At 35.3% G+C, this 20,084-nt stretch overlaps 1 protein-coding gene across 1 annotated transcript in view; it reads right to left on the bottom strand.

The window, feature by feature from the left end:
* The window catches only part of Mei4 (meiotic double-stranded break formation protein 4), a 156,381-nt gene that overhangs the window by 58,824 nt on the left and 77,473 nt on the right, over nt 1-20,084 (bottom strand). The window contains exon 4 of the mRNA XM_048435694.3: nt 8,430-8,561. Coding sequence (XP_048291651.3) covers nt 8,430-8,561 — 132 coding nt within the window. The remainder of the gene's footprint in view (nt 1-8,429; nt 8,562-20,084) is intronic.

The raw sequence follows: 20,084 nt of genomic DNA, 5'->3' as shown, positions 1-20,084 counted from the left end.
TTCAACTCTTTAAAACTTGTTAAGGTCTGTTTGTGGTCCAAAAAAAAAATCTACCTCAATGCCTGTTATTTTGCTCTTAAAAATAACTATTCATTCCACTGCTGATTGATGAACTACTCCATAAATAACACTGAGGTCGAGCTGGTTAAAAGCTTCGTTTAGTTCCTTCAAAGTATTTATTGATTTTTCCATCTACTGTATTATCAATAACTAAGAATGAATACCAAAATATTTAAGAACAACTAGAGACTCATTCGATTTTTGTGTTATGTGTTTTACTTTTTCATAGTATGCCAGGAGCTTATACTTTTAAGAATATGTGTTCTTGGTAAATACAATCATGTACTGGGAGTTGAAAAGAAAGAAGCCCTTCCTGTAGGCAGTTGTTCAGGCCACAGCTCAAAGACATCAGTGTGCTCTCACAGAATCAGTAGCCAGGACCCACAGCACTGAGGTTTAAAAAGAAACTTTACTAATTTGTGAGCTATGGAATGAAGACCGTTAAGTCCCAAGTCATCAAGATTCCAGCTAAGTGCAAGCCCCTCTTTTTCACCTCTTGATTCTTCCTTTTTCTTGGAAGGTTTTTTGAATGTGGACACTTTTACCTGACCCATGGGCCACTCACAGCACCGCATTATATACATATTAAACCAGATATATTCTAGTAAAAAGCCCAATTTACATATAGACATGACCAAATTTTCCCATTTTCATGAAAAAAGAAATAACTCCAAAGAACTGGGACTGAATGAGTATGTGATTCAACCAGATTCTCTGAATGTGGCCGGATTCTCTGAATGTGGCTGGCACGGGGTCTTTCTGAAAAGCCATTGACAATGACACTGGGACTTGTTTCCTCTGCATATACTGGATTTTTGGGATCCAGTCTGTTTGGATGCTCACCTTCTTGGACCTGGAGGGAGGGGGGAGGAACTTGAACTTCCCACAGGGCAGGAAACCCTGACTGCTCTTAGGAATGGAGAGGGAAGAGGAGAGGGAGTGGGGGGAGTGGGAGGGTTTTGGGAGGAGGGGTGGAAATGGAAACTTTTATAAATTAATAAACTTTTATAAATTAAAAAAAGAATCAAATATAACACACACTGTGATAATTTGTAAAAATAACACAAGCACTTTAGTAAAAGCAAGTTTTATGTACCTTTTGAATTTATAGCTATAAATATTATGTTACTTCTAATGTGGATCACATTCTACAGGAAATGAATAATTTCTTTACTATAAACAATATTACATAATTAATATCTATTAATGATCTGTTTCTTTTCTTTCTATTGGATCTATGACAGTATCTTATATATGCAGTATTTTGTTTAATGACGGTATTAGAATAGTGTTAAAACTCACAGTGTAATGTAGCAGATTAAATTCTGGAATTGAAAGGAAAAAACTAGATTTAAACGTATCTTCTCTGTTTATTGATACAAAGAAATGTTCAAATGCTACTTCTTGGTAATTTATCTTTGAGGCCTTATTCTGGGAGTGATAATTCTACTTCTGAATAAAGATTGTTTGCTTACAATAGTTTTACTGTTCTTATTGATCATTCTTATTGTCGGTCAGTGTATCTCTGCTCTGATCAAGGAAAACAACAACCCTACAACACTTTATTCCTACTGTATACTGTATATTAATCTGCAACACACAAAGAAACACACATATATATGCATCTAAAGCAATTTTCTTTGGACTATGTTTATAAAATGTACCAATATATTCGTTTGAATAATTACAATTTCTATAGCTTCCTCTTCAAATTTTGTGTTGTTAAAAAGTCCTTAGATAGACTCATAACCCTTCCATTATTCAGGGAGCCTATTGGGAGTCTATGATTTCTTGGTCCTATGGGTGGCTGGTAAAACATCCACATCTTCAAAAAAGAAAAAAAATAAAGAAATGTCTAACAAATATCTTACTTAATATTAATCTCAATATATAAAAACTCCTAAGGTCAAAAGTCTTTCTGTGGACCTAAAGCATTTAAGATAACAAAAAGTACTGAGGGTGCTGTTATTCCAGCCGACAGAAGTGCAGGACTGTAGACTGAGCTCTGGATTAGAAGCTGCTTTCCTGATTGACAAAATGAATACAATCAGGAGAAGGATTAGTGTGTTGCCCCAGTGCAAACTCCTTGTCTTGTCAAGAATCCTTTAACTTACACGTTACTGAATTCCTACCAATGGACCTCGTTACCAGATGCCCAAGCCAAGCTAAGAAGCACTATTTACTACCATTGCTCTAGTTATGGTCAATATTGTCAATACTCAATGTTAATTCTTGTCACTATGGAAGTAATTCCAGACATAAAACACCAACCAGCAGGTTCCAGCAGAGGGGACCCTGGCTATAGACAAACAAACACGGAGAACAGACCAAACCAGGGAAAGGATTAAAGCATGAGCAGAAGTATGGCCAGGAATGTCAAATGTAAATGAGTCTCTCAGTACCACTGCCTGAAGCTGAGCCCAAGGATATGAGTTCTAGCTCCTCAGACTCACATGGAAGCCTTCAGTGCTTTGATTGCCACACAAGCCCCGTAGGACACATGTTCTGCATATGCACACGTGTGAAAATATACATACACACACACACACACACACACAGGGTAAAGATTTAAGAAATATGAGCATAAAGAAAACTACAGACCAAATTAACAAATAAAAATAGACACAAATCTTTAAACAAAACACTTGCAAACCAAAGTCATGAATACATTAATAATATAATAAAAAGAGTTCATGAATTTGAGAGGGAATAGAGGGAATAGGACGGGTTGAAAAATGAAAATAGGTAATTATTTTTAACTAAAGAAAAACTAAATTTTAAATAAGACAATAACACACTAAGAACAATTTAGTTTCCTTGTGAGGAATACATAATTGATTCAATGTAAATAATAATTGTAATACATTACAATGGTATACTTGAGACCTGAAATCACATGGGCATCTTGATAGATACAGAAAAATAATTTGACAAGGGGAAACATGTTTTTATGACAAAAGTCTTGAAGAGATTAAAAAATAGACAGGATATATCTCAATATAATAAAAGCTATATGTAACAAATCATAGCCAACATAATCTTAAATGAAGAAGCTGGAGCATTTCCTCTGAGATTTGTAATGTGACAAGCATCTCTGCTCTTTTAATTTAATCAACATCCTACTTAAATTCTGAACAAAAACAATTAGATAAAAGTAAGATATTTTCAAGAGGTTAAAAAATCCCTATTTGCAGATGAAATTATTTTATGTTTAAAATAATTCTTTAGTTTGTCTCCTTGAGTACACTGATATGAATTCTCTTCTATATGATGGATTGACTGATGAATGACTGACTAAATCTCTTAGATCTGCAATATCATTAAAAGATTAAATATTTTGGAAGAGAACAGTTTCTCTTTCAAATGATAGGCCAGCTGTTTCTTGCTCAGATTTATAGTTATGATTATTTTTCCTCAGTATCCCATATTAAAAATACTTATTTTGTTGGTATAGTTTACACTGATATAGAAAATTAGTTACATTTGTATTAGGTATATGTATGTACAAACATGCCATATTCAGAATATTACATAATTATTCTTATTAATTAATTGCTTAGTTTTTATTTAAATTAACCAGAAAATAGATATCTACAAGGAAAAAGCAATATAGCCTTTGAGTTTGTTTCCTACTATGCTTTTATTCTAAATTTTAAATCTGTCATCATGTAGAAATTTTATGTACTTTGTAAACACTAGTTCTCTGAACTATTTAATATGAATATGAATTTGCTACTCAGAATTCAGATCTCACCCATCCTTATCAGTGTTCCAAATGTACTTTTCATTTAATAGTTTGGCTACTGTTCCTGAAAACATGCTGAGTAGACGGCAGTGTGAACTGCATCTAAGGGGAAAACCATTTCTGAAAAAAATTCATCTTCTTTTAATATACTTCTGATATGAAAGAAGAATTTCTCTCTTTTATATAAAGTCTTTATAAGACAAAAGTCATGGGTGTTCACTCACAAAACATGCAAATTTAAACATAGCAATATTTCTCATGTATTCCTTCAGATTCTACAAAATTTTGAAGATAGTTTTTAATCATGTGTACACTGGAAGAACTGTTAGATGTGCACAATGTTTTTGTATCTATTATTTGGCAGAAAATATATTTAAGTATTTCTCTTCCTTGGATATTTCATTCTCCCTTTTAACTCTATGTCATTCTTCCGAAATTTATGAACAAAGTGACAAGAGCGCATCAGGGCCGAGAGACATGGCAACAGGCAGGCATGGTCATGTAGCTAAGAACTCACACTTTCAAATGTGAGGACAAATTACCAGTGTGAGGCTTTAAAGTCTCCAAGACTATCCCCAGTGCCATACATTCTCCTGCAAGAGCACACAACCTAAAGCTACCCAAAAAGCACTACCGACTGGCTACTAAAACAGTTCAAATACTGGAACCTATTGGGGACATTCAACACCCAAACTATTACAAAGATACAATTTATATTCATGTATAAAAATTTTAAATGTAAACCCAGTTATTGAATTATGAGGACAAATAATGATTTAAGAGAATGCTTAACTTTCTGAGAAACTGTATATCTTTGTTACACTTCCAATAACAACTTATAAATTCAGGATGATACGCACCTTTCAATATACAGCACTGTTAGTCTATTTATATTTAGCAATTTTATCCAGTGCATCTTCCTGGTGTGAAATATTCATGCTCTTTCTGACCACTAATATAGCAACTATTTTAAGGGTCTGTTCAAATTTTTTTTTCCATTTTCATACTGAACATTTCCCCAGTCTTTTCCAATGGAATTACCTTAAAGTAAGTATGAAATAAATTGGCTATGTGTTTAAGGAAGTATTAACAAACTATTAGCCATAGAAAATGATTTTGGATTTTTTATCTTCACAGTCATGTTGACTATAAATGATGATAGTGTAGCCATATTATTCCAAAAGTACAGCAGTCAAAGTTGCTAAATGGAAACTACACAAAAAATCATATATTTTCAAGGTTAACTGTAACCATAGAAGCAACATACTAAGCAGATTATGTTTACAACATATATGCATGTATGTGTGCATATGAATTGACGATAACTTTACCTCCTATTTCTTCTTCAGTTCATTTTGGAAACAGGAAACTAAAGAATTTGTGCTTATTATAAATTATGGAAGTGACTGGTAAGGATTCCTTTCAATTTTATATTTAGTAGATTTTCATTATTGTATTCATAGATAATATTGCTTTCAATACTATTTTCAAAAACTTGCATATCTTATTACTAGTCTCACGTTCTTTAAGATATTTAACAGATTTGTAATATTTTTAAATTGTCAGAAAATATTTCTAATGTCTAACAATTACCATTATCTTCCATTACTTTTTTATTTTATTTTATGTGTATGGACATTTTGTATGTATGTTTCTGTACCACATGTGCACAGTGCCCTACTAAGCAGAAGAGGATGTTCAATAGTTGGGGATTTGCTGCCTATTATGGGCTGCCTTATGGGTACTCGGAATTGAACCAGGGAACTCTGGGAGAACATATTGTGCTTTTAGCCACTGAGCCATCTTTCCAACACCACTTTGAGTTTTATTTCTATTTTTGCCCAATGGTTAAAAATTGTACAACTTTGTTTTCTTTTTTACACGTCTAGAGAGAAGACATTATTGACATGTTACTAACTTGGTTTTTCCAGTGTTGTCTAGCAGACAGGTATCCAACTGTGCATCAGCTAAAATTTTTCAAAGATTGTCTCCTATTTCTATCAGCCTACATTTATGCTAATTCAATGCTTCAAGTTCAGCACATCCAAACACAATCTTTCTGTTCACACATAAGCATTATCCATACTAGCCTATTTCAGTGACATTTACACAATCTCTTAATTGGGCAAGTTTTGTTTTTGTTGTTAAATTTAATCTCTCCACATTAACTTTTCTTTAGAATCTGCTGGCATGCACAATGTATTAAGAGCTGCGAATAAGTGGCTTCCTGTATCTGAACTCTTCAATTGCATACGTTTGCAATCCATCTGGCTTCCCATATGCAAGCTCTTCAACTGTGTACTATTAGTGCACATTCTCTAAGAGTGTGGCGCTGACCCCCTGAGTCAGATGGGATGTGATGGACACCATAATCTAAATTTATCACTCATTGCTTTATCTCTTTTTCACAGTTTAAAGTATATTGAGATATAATTATAGCTTTTCTCTTTCCTTCTTTATGCTATTGGTTGTATTAAAAGAAACTGTTCACTTGAAAATAAGTGATATAGTGAGTTAGGTCTTACACAGGGCTCATCCAGGCTGCTTCTGTACACGCAATAGTCCAAACCCCAAAGAAGACCCAGCACTGATTGATTCAGCACACAGCACAATTCCTGGTTTTGATAGCAAATGCAACCATCCATGCCCTTGTTAGCCTAATTCTGTGATGTGGGAATGGTTTAATTCATGAAAGTACAGCCCGGGGTCTCATACTTCAGGCCACTCCCAAGTTTCATAGCTGCTCATTAATTCCTTTGTTTAAATGGGCTGTACTATATTCTGCTACATGACATTAGAAATGTTGACTTATAGTTTTTTGTCTTTGATCAATACTTATATTTGGAAGGGTTGCCAAAAGGATTGATTCGGAGAAATCAAGTGAAGCATTGAACACAAATGCCTGTAAACAATTAGTTATTGTTTGCTGCCTTATTTTGTTTTATCTTCCTTCTTTTATTATTTAAATTCACTTTCTTCCCTTAAGCCTTCCCTTCTTCACTCATTCATATATATGTTAAAGTGCATATGTTTATGTGTATCAAGTGCAAGCCGATACCCCTGAAGGACAGAAGAGACCAGTGAGTACCCTGGAACTGGAGTTACAGGCAGCTGTGAGATGCCAAATATGGGTGCTTGAGCCTGAGCCTGGGACCTCTGCAAAAACAGTGAGTGGTCTTAACCATTACCCATAACTCCAGCCCCCTTTTTATGATGTTAAAGCAGCATAACAGAACACCTAAGTTTACATTATGGCTGTGGCAGATGTCCTTCTGCCATCGTAATCAAGTGTCTTATTGACCTAAGGCTAGGTTCTTATCATGAACTGGATAAGAAGTATATGTATTTTGTGATGCCACTTCAAAATTAAATTAACTACAAAGATGAAATGTTGACTTCTCAACTTATTCTTATGCTCCAAATAAATAATTCAATTCAACTAACCTTATTTCCTACAGTGTTGTCTGTTAGATGCCAAACCCATCTTATTTCCTCAAACCCCTGGGAAGCCTCTTATTATCCAACATTGCATTTTGCTAGTCTCTGCTGATTCCACTCAAATCCCTACTTTTTTAAGTTGTTCCTTTGACAGGAAACACTTTGCGGCTTCTAAACTACTATGACCAGTTCTTTGACCTTGGAACGTCTACAAGCTGCGCCATGCATTCATTTCAACATTTTGTTCCTTTTACAGTAGTCAGCTTGACTTATTTCTCCTTTAGATCTGTGACAGCGGCTTTGCAAATTTATGTTTCAGAATCCCCAAAACAACTGCTGACTAAAAGATATATTGTATTATCCACTGAACAAGATTAGAATAATAGTTTTAAGATCATTCCATTAAATGTTGAAAAATTGAAGGTAAATACTTAGCTAAAAAAACACTTTTAAACTCTAGGATATATTTGAATTCTTAAATTTATTTTACTTTTACATATTATATATATATGTATATATATATGTCAACTTATCTTTGATTTCTTTTTAATTGTGTTTCTGAATTCTACAGTATAGATGGTGTTAATAAGGTAAACATAATATAAACAGATGTAATATTAATGATCAACATCAGAATCCGGGAATGACTTATATTCCTTCTACATGTTTGTAGAGGTAACATAAAACTCTGTACTCTGTACAGATAAAAGGACTGAGAGCACTGGTGTCAAGTCTAGCTGCAGAGCGGAATTACCAGGAACGCGTTTGCAATATTGATACCCACTCTCCCACTTCAGAGACTTCTGTTTAATTAGTTGGTTAGAAGAACCATTCCCTATTTCAGATCCTGTCAGGTCCACCATTTTCCTCTCTTCACTATTTCACTTTATATCACTGTTGGGGATATTAAATCTATTCATCTAAACATTCCTTTCCTAAGACCGACACAACCTTGTTTGGTACAATAAAAAGAAAACAAACAAACAAACAAAACATAAAACCCCTACTGGGCTGAAGTACCCTTTCATAATAAAATAATCAGTAATATTCACATATATTAGAGATAATGCAACAAGTGAATCTATTACACCAATACGGGGAGAATAAAAAAGAGAGGGAGCAAGGCTAGAAGCTGATAGTTGGGTTGAGCACAAGTTAATGAGTCACAGTTTCAAGTTCCATGTACCTGAGTGATGGCTCCGAGGTCATCCACAAAGCTGTTCACTTCTGATAGCAATAGCAATATAATAGGCTTCCTCAACAAGCTGCAGCTTCCTAGGGTCACTAGACTCTGGGAGACGTGATGCTGCACCTGGAACTACAAATGCAAATGAGTGAGATTCAACGTTCTATCACATCGGCATATTTCATAGAGAGCTTCGAAGACTTTTGTTTCTAAGGTAAATGCCACATTTACCTTACAACACATACAAGGTGTTAACTTACATCTGTGTTAGTGCTGAGAAAGACTGCGAAAAGAAATACTGTGATACAGGTACTGCGGTTTTAAGGAGCAGTCAAGGGTTTTAAATGTATGACAGAATGCTAAGATAGAAGGAGTCGAACTGTCAGAAAGTTTGAGTTTAGAATAGGTGAATAAGGAAAATAAAAAAACTCATTTTTAAGCCCTCCATTGTTAGAAGACAGATACACAGACATATAAAAAAGTAGATTTAAAAGGTGGTGAGTGCGTCTGTGTGTCCCACTCCCATAGTGGAGGTGATCGAGTGGGGGAAGCACTGCCCTTTTGACAGGAGTCAGGCTTTATAGGTATGAGGGAAAAAATACTGGACAGTCTGAGTTCCTCTTTGTTAGTTCTTTTAATTATTTCATTTATTTATTTGCCCTGTCTATCTGTCCATCTGTCCATCCACCTGCCTGTCCGTCTATCTATTTATTGTGCAGTATGTCTATGTCCATGTGTGTATAAAGGTGCCAAATGCACAAGCAAAGGTCAATGGAAAACTACTGAGAGTTGGTTCTCTGCATGTGTGGGTCCCAGGGATCAAACTTAGGTGATTTGGCTCACTGGCAAGCTCGTATCCACTCAACCATCCTGCCAAACTATCACCATTTAGAAAAAGAACGTGTACTATTAAAGTATCTACATTTTAGGGTAATACTTTAATAGTCCGTATTATTTTAGGAAGCTCACAAGGCAGTAATAAGGATCAGAGCTACTGAAAATATTTATTACAATTCTGGAACATATAATTTACATTTCATAGGAGCCTAAGCTAACTTAATTATGGAAACATACTATCATAGAGATACACAGATATTTTCTTATCACTGTTTATTAACAACATAATTGGTTTAGATTCAGAATGCTCATAAAAACATAGTACTACTTGTAAGTTTAAAATGTTTACAACATTCTCATCTTTGCAGTTAATGAGAAACCTGCCCTTTTCTGACCTCTAAGAGATTTCAGATTGTTATGTTCTTTTAACTGATGCTTTAGTTGTGTGTGTACCTTTCTCCACATTTTAATTCTTTAGTCAGCAAGTTCAAGTGGAGATTTAAAAAAAAAATCACAGAAAACAAAGGAGACTTTGGAGTAGTCATAAAGTGGTGATGCCAGGGATAAGATTACATTAGAGCCTATCATCTGAATCCAGTCTCAGCGTGGCTGTGTTCAGAGCTTGCACGAGCACTCTCTAAGCCTTTTGTGTCACAGCTTCCACACATACAAAACAACTGTGAAGGGAACTGCTTAGAATTGTTAAGCACAGTAAAAATGCTTAGCATAGTGTCACATTCCTAGTAAGGTGCCCAATCAACAACACAATGCAATAATTCATGACAATAATATAAAAGCATTGATGGTTATGATACAAATTTAATTTATTGGCCATTGAAAAGCTAAATGCTATGAACAAAATTTTTGTGGAATGAATGTAATCCTGGTAGAGAATGATGCTGAGAATACAATTTCAAAAGAAAGACCTCACCTATAGTATAGAAAAGAGCTACTACTCAGACTTAATGGGAAAAGGCTATATAACTCTTAGTGCAGTTTACAATTCAGTAAATATTATTTGTAAATGACCTCTAAGTATTCAAAGTTATAATCGAAGTTTCTCTTTTTTGATATATAATGGGACCTTTTTGAAAGGCTGATATAGGGGTCAGAATTATCAACAGTGTAATATTTTAGGTAACTATGAAACTGTGAATCTATGAAAGGGCTAGATAAACACTCATATGAACCTTTCTGCTCCTACTGAATCTTCCTTTATTTCAGGAGCCTAAAGAGTTGGAAACTATCTCTTCCAAAATGTCTTTGAAGTGAGAATGAGCTGAGTTCTGCTGTTGAGATGGGCTCACTGAACCCCTGAATTGAATGTGTTTTACAGAACAGACTAGAAGTAGGTGCTGAGCGTACACTTATTTTGTGACTATTATCTGACTCAGCCATCAATCAAAAGATAGTGAATTCTGTAGGTTCTTAATCACCACATAGGGAATGAGCTCAAACAAGCTAGCTCCTGCAGCCGGGATAGATCCTGGTCCTACTGTAAGGAGCCTCTCAGCCCAAGCATCACAACTGACTCCCACATACGGAGGGCCTAGTTCAAACCCATGGAGGCTCCCCAGCTATCCATCCAGAGTTCATGAGTTTCCACGGGCTTAGTTCAGCTGTCTCTGTAGATTTCTCACCAAGATCTTGATCTCACTTGTTCATGTATTCCCTCCTGCCTGTCTTTCGTTGGATTTCTTTTTTTCTAGATTTCTCCTATTTATTCTCTCTGCCTGCCAGTCATGTTAAACCTTTCTCTTTCTAGCTATTGCCATTTGGCTTTTTATAATCAATCAAGTTCCAGGAAGTTGTGAACCACTTGATGTGGGTTCTGAGCAAATTCCAGTCCTCTGGAATAGAAAGAGTTCCTTTCGTCACCAATGAGGTGTCTTTCTTGTCCCAAAGTGCTAGTTTAGATGGTAAACTGATTAACAGCATACACAATAAATTCTTTTAGCTATTGGGCATGCTTCATCTACTCAATAGAACATCTACATCAGAGAAGAATCTATAGCTTATTAGAGAACTTCGGGCAGTAATCCAGGATCTATCAAAATAATCCCTCTCTCCAAAACTTAAGCCTTGAATTGGCCAGTCACAAAATACTTATATGTCAGCTAAAAGGACAACCAATGTGCTGTTGTAGCTCCAGATTCTGTAATATAAATTTTCTTTAAAGGTTTTATTTTTATTTTTAAAATGGTGTGTGTGTGTGTGTGTGTGTGTGTGTGTATGTGTATGTGTGTGTTTGCATGTGAGTGCATTGCCCACAGAGGCGAGAAGGGAAGGCCACACTCATTGAAACCAGAGTTACAAGGAGTTGTGAGCTGCCTGATGTAGGTCCATGGGTGCAGGGAACTGAAACTTGATTATATGCAAAGACAGCATGCATTTCTAATGGTTGAGTTATCTCTCTAGTCCCTTCTGTAATAAATTTAACAGTACGATTCCTTAGATTCAAATTGCGCATATTACCAGTGAAACATGGACTAGTGATGCTGACATGTTCACATGCTGCAGCATAGCTAGAACACAACCCGAAGCAAAAATCACAAGTTTCTTGAAATATATTGTAAGATTAATTTTAAATTAGGTTATTTTATTTTATGTGTATATTTCACCTACCTGTACATCTGTGTACCATGCGTGCTTGCAATACCCACAGAGGTCAGAAGAAAGCATTGTATTCCCTGCAGCTAGAGTTACTGATAGTTGTTGGCTGTTATGTGGGCACTAGGAACCAAACCTTTTCTTTGGAAGAGCAGTAAGTGCACTTAACCACTGAGCCATATCCAGCCCCTATTGAAATATTTTAGAATTTGGAGGGTTTTTGTTTGTTTGTTTGTTGCTGTTGCTCTTTTTCTTTCAACTTAACTGTGTGGTTTCTGGCCATGAAATTAACATCTGCATTAAGCCTAATCTTAAAATGTGGAACAACCCTGGAAGGGAACCTTCAGGAGCTGTATTTTCAGTGTTGTTAACAGTGGAGCAATAGCTATTTCTAAGAATCTGCCAAGCAGCCATGTCTATATTTGGTTTGTAGATCTGATTTATACTACTAAGTATTTCAGGAAGCCACAAATTGAGAAGAAAAACTAATTACTTCTGGCATTTGGAATATGAAAATGCAAAACAACTTCTGGGAAAAAGTAATTTCAATTTCGGTTTTTAGACTTCCTATAGATTAAAATTCAGATAAACATGGGCTTATAATAAAAGATGTACAAACAGGCTTGAAAATAAACTATCATCTAGTAAGCAATAATAAAAAATATAAATATGATTTCTGAAGACATGAAGCATTAGTCAGGCTTCAAGCGTGGAAGAGAAAATAATTATGAATAAAATTACCCAGAGTCCTAGAAAAGCAAAAAGAACTGTAAACACGAAATAGAAGATTGGCAGCTTAAACTAAGTCAATGAGATAAACATGAGATTAAAGAGAAAGGTAGTAAACTGGGAAAATGAAGGAAAGGAAACCAACTAGATAAGAAAAAGTATGTGTGGAGCATGGAGAGAGACTAGGAGTCAGAACAGAATCCGAAGGTCCACCGCATTCAGAGTTTGAAAAACAGAAGAAAGAAACAGGACAGAAGAGACTGATAGAGGGGTGAGAGGAGAGCAGAAGGTGAAACTCGACAGCTCAATGGTAGAGCACATAGCCGACTGGCCTAGAGTGTACACTCTCTGGTGCTGATCTTTGGTAAATAAGGAAAGGCAGTGTGGTGGGGAGGACAACAGGGAAGGAAAACCAGGAAAGAACAAAGGAAGAAAATTTTCTAGGTATAATGGACAATAGAGCTCACAGATGCAAGAACTCTAATGCATGTTAAAAGAAAATGGTAATAAGAAGATTGAAAACATATTTATTAGACAGAGCAATGAAAGCTTCAAGCTATCACCACCATAATATCTCAACAAAGTATTTATTAACTTATAATTCTGTGTATCCAGAAGAACTGCTCAACCGGCTTTGATCCTTTTACATATGTTTATCTATTTTCAAACATTTTTGAAATAGGATCTCACTATGCAGCCCTAGCTGGCCTGAAACTTGCGGCATATATCAGTCTCATCTGGAACTCACAGAGATCCTTTTGTCAATTCCACCTTAGCACTGAAATTAAAGGCATGGACCACCATACTTGGCAGTACTTTAAAACGTTTTTATATTTAGTTCTGTATTTCATTTTAGTTTACATAAAAGCACAGCATACCCTAATATCAATGTTTCTTGGATGGGCTAACAGAATAAGTTGAAAAATGTGAAAAGGAAACTATGGGAAAAGTTAGGTTCACAATAAAAAAAGCAAATTGAATTTAATTGAGACACAGAACAGGTAAAGAATAGAGATGAAATAAATAGTAAAGAACAATATATAAATATTATAATATGAAAATAATAATTCTTGAAGAAAGTAAATTTGAATATTCAAGCAACTAAGCTGTAAGTAGAGAAATCCCATAATTAATGAGACATCAGATAGTGGTAACAGAAAGACTTATAAAATCTCAAAACAAAATAAATAAATACAACAGAAATAGTATTCCAAAGCCAAATTCCAAGACATATCTAGAAACAACTTCCATATGAAAAGAACAGCTCTTACCATACCCTTAGGCTTTTGTGCCTCTCTGACAGAAAAAGGAACCATTTTTCTACATTCACATTCTACATTTCTTACATGTATGAGCTCAACATGTTCTGTCATTCAAGGAATTTTTCTGTCCCTATTTTCAGGGTGCTACATTAATCAAAAGGATTCAAGGTACTGTCAAAGGGATAAATTCTGACATTTAAATTGTTCTAAAATTTCTCTGAACCATATCATAAAGCACAAAAAACTAGCTTTATTGTTAATAATTATTGATTACACTAAGGAAAATAAATATATAATAGAAATGAAGAGAATACAGATACAGATTCTACATAAAACAGAATATAAATGAGCTATAGTAAGATGGTAGTTGTACAAGTATTTAAGAACGTAACTACAAAGGAAAATGTCATAAGTTCCTACCCTAGACAAAGAACTATAGACAACTAATGACTGATAGGTGAGGATACTATCCTACCACAGGGATGAGGGACTCTTGTGGATAAACAATGCAGAGTGGTCAGTCCTGAAATCATAGACACAACAAAAATGAAAACAGACTCAGTAACACAAATATATGTGAGTGTGTGTGTGTGTGTGTGTGTGTGTGTTCGGCATTATACATACATGCATATATACATATAATTATACATATACATACACATATAACAATAACAATCAATGAAAAGTAAGCTATCAACTTGAGACTATAAAGTAATAGAAGGGGTTTGAGAGAGGGTAGAAAAAAAGGATAATGGAGGAAAATGAAGGGGTGACTAGAAAAGTGATGCACTTTCATTTCAATTTAAGACAGTATGAAAAAATAAATACAGACCCTAAGACCAAAGCAAAAACTCCACGCACATGTTTGAATGCATGCATGTGTGCCTTACACACACACACACACACACACACACACACACATATATATATATTAAAATTAGTAATATAGACATGAATTTTTTGAAAGAAAGATGATATAACAGAAATTGACCTCAGAAATGGAGGATTAGTACACACAGGGCAACCAAATGTCTTGGCCTAAGACTGAAGATTATGGCATGTTGAAGAACATATTCTCTACATGAATCTATTAAGATTACTAATTTATTCTGCAAAGCAAACCTAAGGTGAGATGGAGAGATCGCTAAATGCTTAAGAACATTGGTTGCTTTTCCAGAGGATCTGAGTTCAACTTACAACACCCACATGACAGCTCACACTACCTGTAACCCTGACCCTAGGGAATCCATTGATCTCTTCTTTCTCTGAATGCACTGCATGCATATGGTATAAAGACATATATGCAGGCAAAAACATTCATATACAAAATAAAAACAAAGATTTAAAATAGGAATTCTATCCAGAGGTCATAAAGATAGGAAAATGTGAAAATGACATGTATGGCGGAAAAGGCCAGGTCTGACCTTTGGGAGTACATTCTTTTCTATAGAACTAAAACATTTTTACCCCTGCTTTGAAAGGAAGATTTTAATGGGAATCATGTTATTTCAATTAGATTCTCCATTGTGCTAATGATAGTGATTATAGGAAAGGATAATGATATTTGCTTGTCTAAAGGGAAAAATGATAGTGATTATAGGAAGGGACAGTGATGTTTGCTTGTCTAAATATCAATAGCTTCTTTCAGCTATCAAGGATAAAGTAAAGCAGGCTATGGAGTCAGGAGCTCACGCAGCATGTAAAGATATCTGGCCGAAGAACAGGTTGAAAGACTGTGTCAGGAAGGTGGCATGGAGATGCCTAGTGCTGATTTCCTTACTCCCGGGGCTTTATTTGATTTTGTTTCACATCATTTGGGTCTTCTCTTTCTTTTTGTTCATGAGTTGATTTCTATTGAGCTGAGGCAGATTTATTGTTCACCAGAGGCTAAAACTAATTTCTGAATGTGCCCTCCCTATATACACCACTGGCACAGAGCCCTTCAGGGCTCCTCTCTAATACCTTTCATGTCACTTCTGTTGAACACTTGAAGTATGGGGCTAATATTTTATGACCAAGACATTTTTATTAACACAAACAGGTTACTACTTCTTTTCTCACTGACATTATGGAGTAAGCAGACCTTTCTTTTTTGTAGTTGCAAAAGGTTGCTTTGTTTTGCCCTTGATGCCTGTGTTCTAGAGTAAGTCCTCATCAGTCACCCCTTGTTCTTAAAATGTCCGCAAACAATCTAGTCTTTTCCCTTGTGACTTACACTTGTCTATAGAGAAATGAATGCTGTTATTTTCCATGCTATAGAAAAATAATTATAAATACAATTTCTCAATAATAGAATTAGCTGAATAAATCCTACATATCCTAACATGGTCATTCCAATTTTTCCTTTTATTTTCTCTCCTTGAGAAGATTTTAAAATCATCATTATTAGTAGAATTTAAATCATTAAATCATTATTTAAATAAATCACTATTTAAATCATTTTCAACTTAAAATTTACAATTTCAGTGTGGTTTAATATATACTCAGTCTGACACAATTCATTTGACTTTGCCTAAGTTTACATATTCTTATTTGGAAGAAATAAGAGTAGAGATGTACATAATATAAATTATATAACCTGATTCCAAGTAATCCTTTAAATATAGTTCAGAAATAATGAAGAATTGGCAATGTTACAATTGTTAAGTAATCCTGACTCATGCGGCCAGAGTTAGCTTTCAATTTCAACTTGTCCCCACTTAATTGTTGCCAGTATTTGCATTTGCTTTCTTTTCAATATTACTATCTGTCCACACAGTCAGGTTTCACATTACGCTTCTTACACAAACTTAAACTAAAGGTCAGGTAACAACTTGACTAAAAAGTAACCCCAAATGTTAACTGTTATTTAATGTAAATCCCAGGGTACCACTGAGGTTCTATTATTATTCATATTATTATATGAATAATTCATATTATTCATATTATTGTATCAATTCAATGTTGTATAGTAAAAACATCTTGGGACTCTGTTGATTCAGTAGAACTTAAGCCTGTTTGGAAAAGGCAGCTGACAATAGATTAAGGTGATACCCACACTACTTCTTTCAGAGATTGGCTTATGTTACTTAGCATGGTGATCTCCATACAGCTTCCTGAAAGTAGAATGATTCCCTTCTCCTTTAAGGCTAAAAAATATTTCATATGTTCACATGTTTGCACATCTGCTCTGATTCCATACGATGGTGATCTGATAAACACAAGTGTGCACATATGTTTTGTTTCAACTTTCATTTCTTTGGGTATATACTTAAGGGTGGTAAATGAATTATGTGATAATTGTAGTATTTTAAGGAACCTCCATTTGGACTTCCATAGGTTCTAGTCTAACATATTCCTACCGACTGTGTATGGGGACGGACTCCTTTTTGCTCGCTCTTGTTCATAAGGGATTGTTCTTTCAATGCTAACCACTTTGATTGGGTTGAAATACTGTTTCAGGGGACAGAGTTTTAGAGTGATTCATTTCACAGCAACAGTGAAAGGAGTACGAGTCATTCCCCAGCATTAGGAAGAATGACCACAAGTCTCTACTCAGCATCACCTTAAGCCAGCAGGACACCCTTTCATTTTGACTCTCTGTATTTGAAACCTAGTTTTAGGATCTTGAGTACAACAACACTCAAGAATATCCAGCAAGTCTTAAATACATGTGCTCTACTGAAAAAAAAAAGGCAGGACTTTTAATCTCATGAGGAAAACAGGAAAAGAACAAGTTAGTCATCATCTCTCATGCTTTTACATGTAAATGCTATAGAAGGTTCAAGATGATGACATTTTCTTTATGGCAGTCAAGTAATCCAGACACTACTAGTAAAATAAAATATTCATTAATTTAAATTAAAGGTGAAATTTTAATTTGCTTGAAATATGATTGAATGTTGCAAGAGAGCAGAACACTTGTTTCCTAGGCCACCCAACATCTTAGACACGAAAATAATCACACAGAAACTGTATCAATTAAATCACTGTTGGTCTATTAGCTCTAGCTTCTTATTGACTAACTCTTACATATTAATTTAACCCACTTCTATTAATCTCTGTACCGCTACATGGCTGTGGTTTACCAGCTAAAGTTCCATCTGGTGTCTGTCTCCAGTGGGGGCTTCTCTCTGACTCTGCCACCTTTCTCCCAGCATTTCGTTTAGTTTTCCCCACCTAGCTGTGTTCCCCTATATTTATGCTATAGGCCCAAAGAAGTTTCTTTACTAACCAATGGTATTCACAGCATACAGAGGGGGGAAATCCCACACCAACTATTCTGATTTTTTTCAGGAAAGACTTCTGATTCAGTAAGGCAGCGATAACATTTACACTGTGCTCCTCCTAAAGAGCATACAAGGACAGGTATTTTCTCAAAATTAAATGTTCTTGGATAAAATACATAATGATATTTTATGGATGCCAGCATACCTTTTCTGAAAAATTTTAACTTTTCACGCACAATTACTTCTGCTTTGTAAGAAATCATGCAACTTTCATCCTCGTTGCAAAGATAAGATCATTTTTGTCGGTGGAATACATGAAAAATAAAATCACATCATCCATTTAACAAGTGCCAGTTTTTCTGCTTTGTCTTCAGATGGTCTGAGTATGTGAGCTTCCACAAAGACTCCAGAATACAGAACCACAGCATTAACCAGAGATTGCAATATTTTCTAAGGCTGTCACCCCACAATGACATCCTTGCATATGCTATATGCAACACTCTTATACACCATAGTGCTTTGTCTGCACTGATAGTCACCAGGAATTGATGAGCCTTAGTCCAATGGTTCTCACACTTAGCCAGGTCAAGATACATAAAATATGGTACACAAACAAGTAGAATTCACACCATCACAGGGCTGAGATAAGCAATACCTACCAAAAAAAAAACAAATAAACAAAGCCAGCATTAGTCTGACTTCTCAGTTTTGAGCTAAATATTACCTCAAGTCATGTCTAAGCAGTGTGTATGACCTATGTTAGCTAGTCTGTCTTCAAAGGTGATCTATCAAACTATGATTAAACAATATGCCATTGTCTGGCCAGGGACCAACAGAACAGATGAAAACTATAACCAGTTCTGACAAGACATGACTGCAAAATTTACATAAGAAGTTGGCTCTACAATATAGGTTATAATTCACCTGTATTGGTTAGTCGTCTTCTGTTCACAGTCACTGTCAATGAAAACTCCATATTATAAAGAGTCAGCTTGTGTGACTCTCAAGACGAGGAATAATGTTCAGAGAGTGAGGCCACTAGCATTGGTGTTAAATGCATTGCAACAGTTCCTCTAAAGATTTAAAAATGACATAGCTAGGGGTCAATCAGCCATAAGCAGGAGTCACTAAAAGTTTAAAATGAAGAAATAAACTACTGATATGCTCCGGGACAATGGTTATACTCTGTAAAGATTTGTTTCTTCTACTTGTTTAATAAAATGCTAATTAGTCAGTAGCCAGGCAGGATGTATAGGTTGGGCAACCAGTCAGGAAGTAGAGGTGGGGCAATGAGAAGAGAATTCTGGGAAGAGGGAAGATGCAGTCTGCAGTTGTCACCCAGACAGAGAGGAAGAAAGATAAGATTGTCTAGCAGATGAAAGGTACCAAGCCACATGGCTAACACAGGCAAGAATTATGTGTTAATATAAGTTATAAGAGTTAATAAGAAGCCTGAGATAATAGGCCAATTAGTTTCTAATTAATTTAGGCCTCTGTGTGTTTATTTGGGACTAAACAGATGTGGGACTAAGTGGGACAGAAATCTTGTTCAACACTGATATATGATAGAATGGGCATTAAGAATCTTTAAACACATACACATACACACAGAGCCTGAATTATACTGAGAAAATAAATAAATAGACTGACAGGGAGACAAACAGACAGACAAACAGATATGACAGGTGATGTTACTACCAGAGCATAAATCTATCTCTAACTGGTTGCAGTCAGTCCACGACACAGCTATAAAAATGAACAGCGAGTCCCCCCTCTGCAGGGATCAGCTTTTTTATGGATGACTATGGAGCCCTGCTTTGTTATTCTAATCTCCTGGACAAAGATTACAGAAATATTCAATTAATAACCTGACCCCTGCTCCTGAAAGTAACAAGTTCTGAAAACAATTTCTACTTCTTACTCTTTCGTCTGAGTTTCGGAGCATAAGCTCAAACTCTGTTTAAAAAGAAAGCTACTCCCAATTCACTTTTGCTGTGATGTTCCTGATT

Source organism: Myodes glareolus, chromosome 4 (assembly GCF_982192425.1).
Source record: "Myodes glareolus chromosome 4, mMyoGla1.1, whole genome shotgun sequence".
Classification (NCBI taxonomy): domain Eukaryota; kingdom Metazoa; phylum Chordata; class Mammalia; order Rodentia; family Cricetidae; genus Myodes; species Myodes glareolus.
This window is presented reverse-complemented; position numbering and strand designations above follow the sequence as displayed.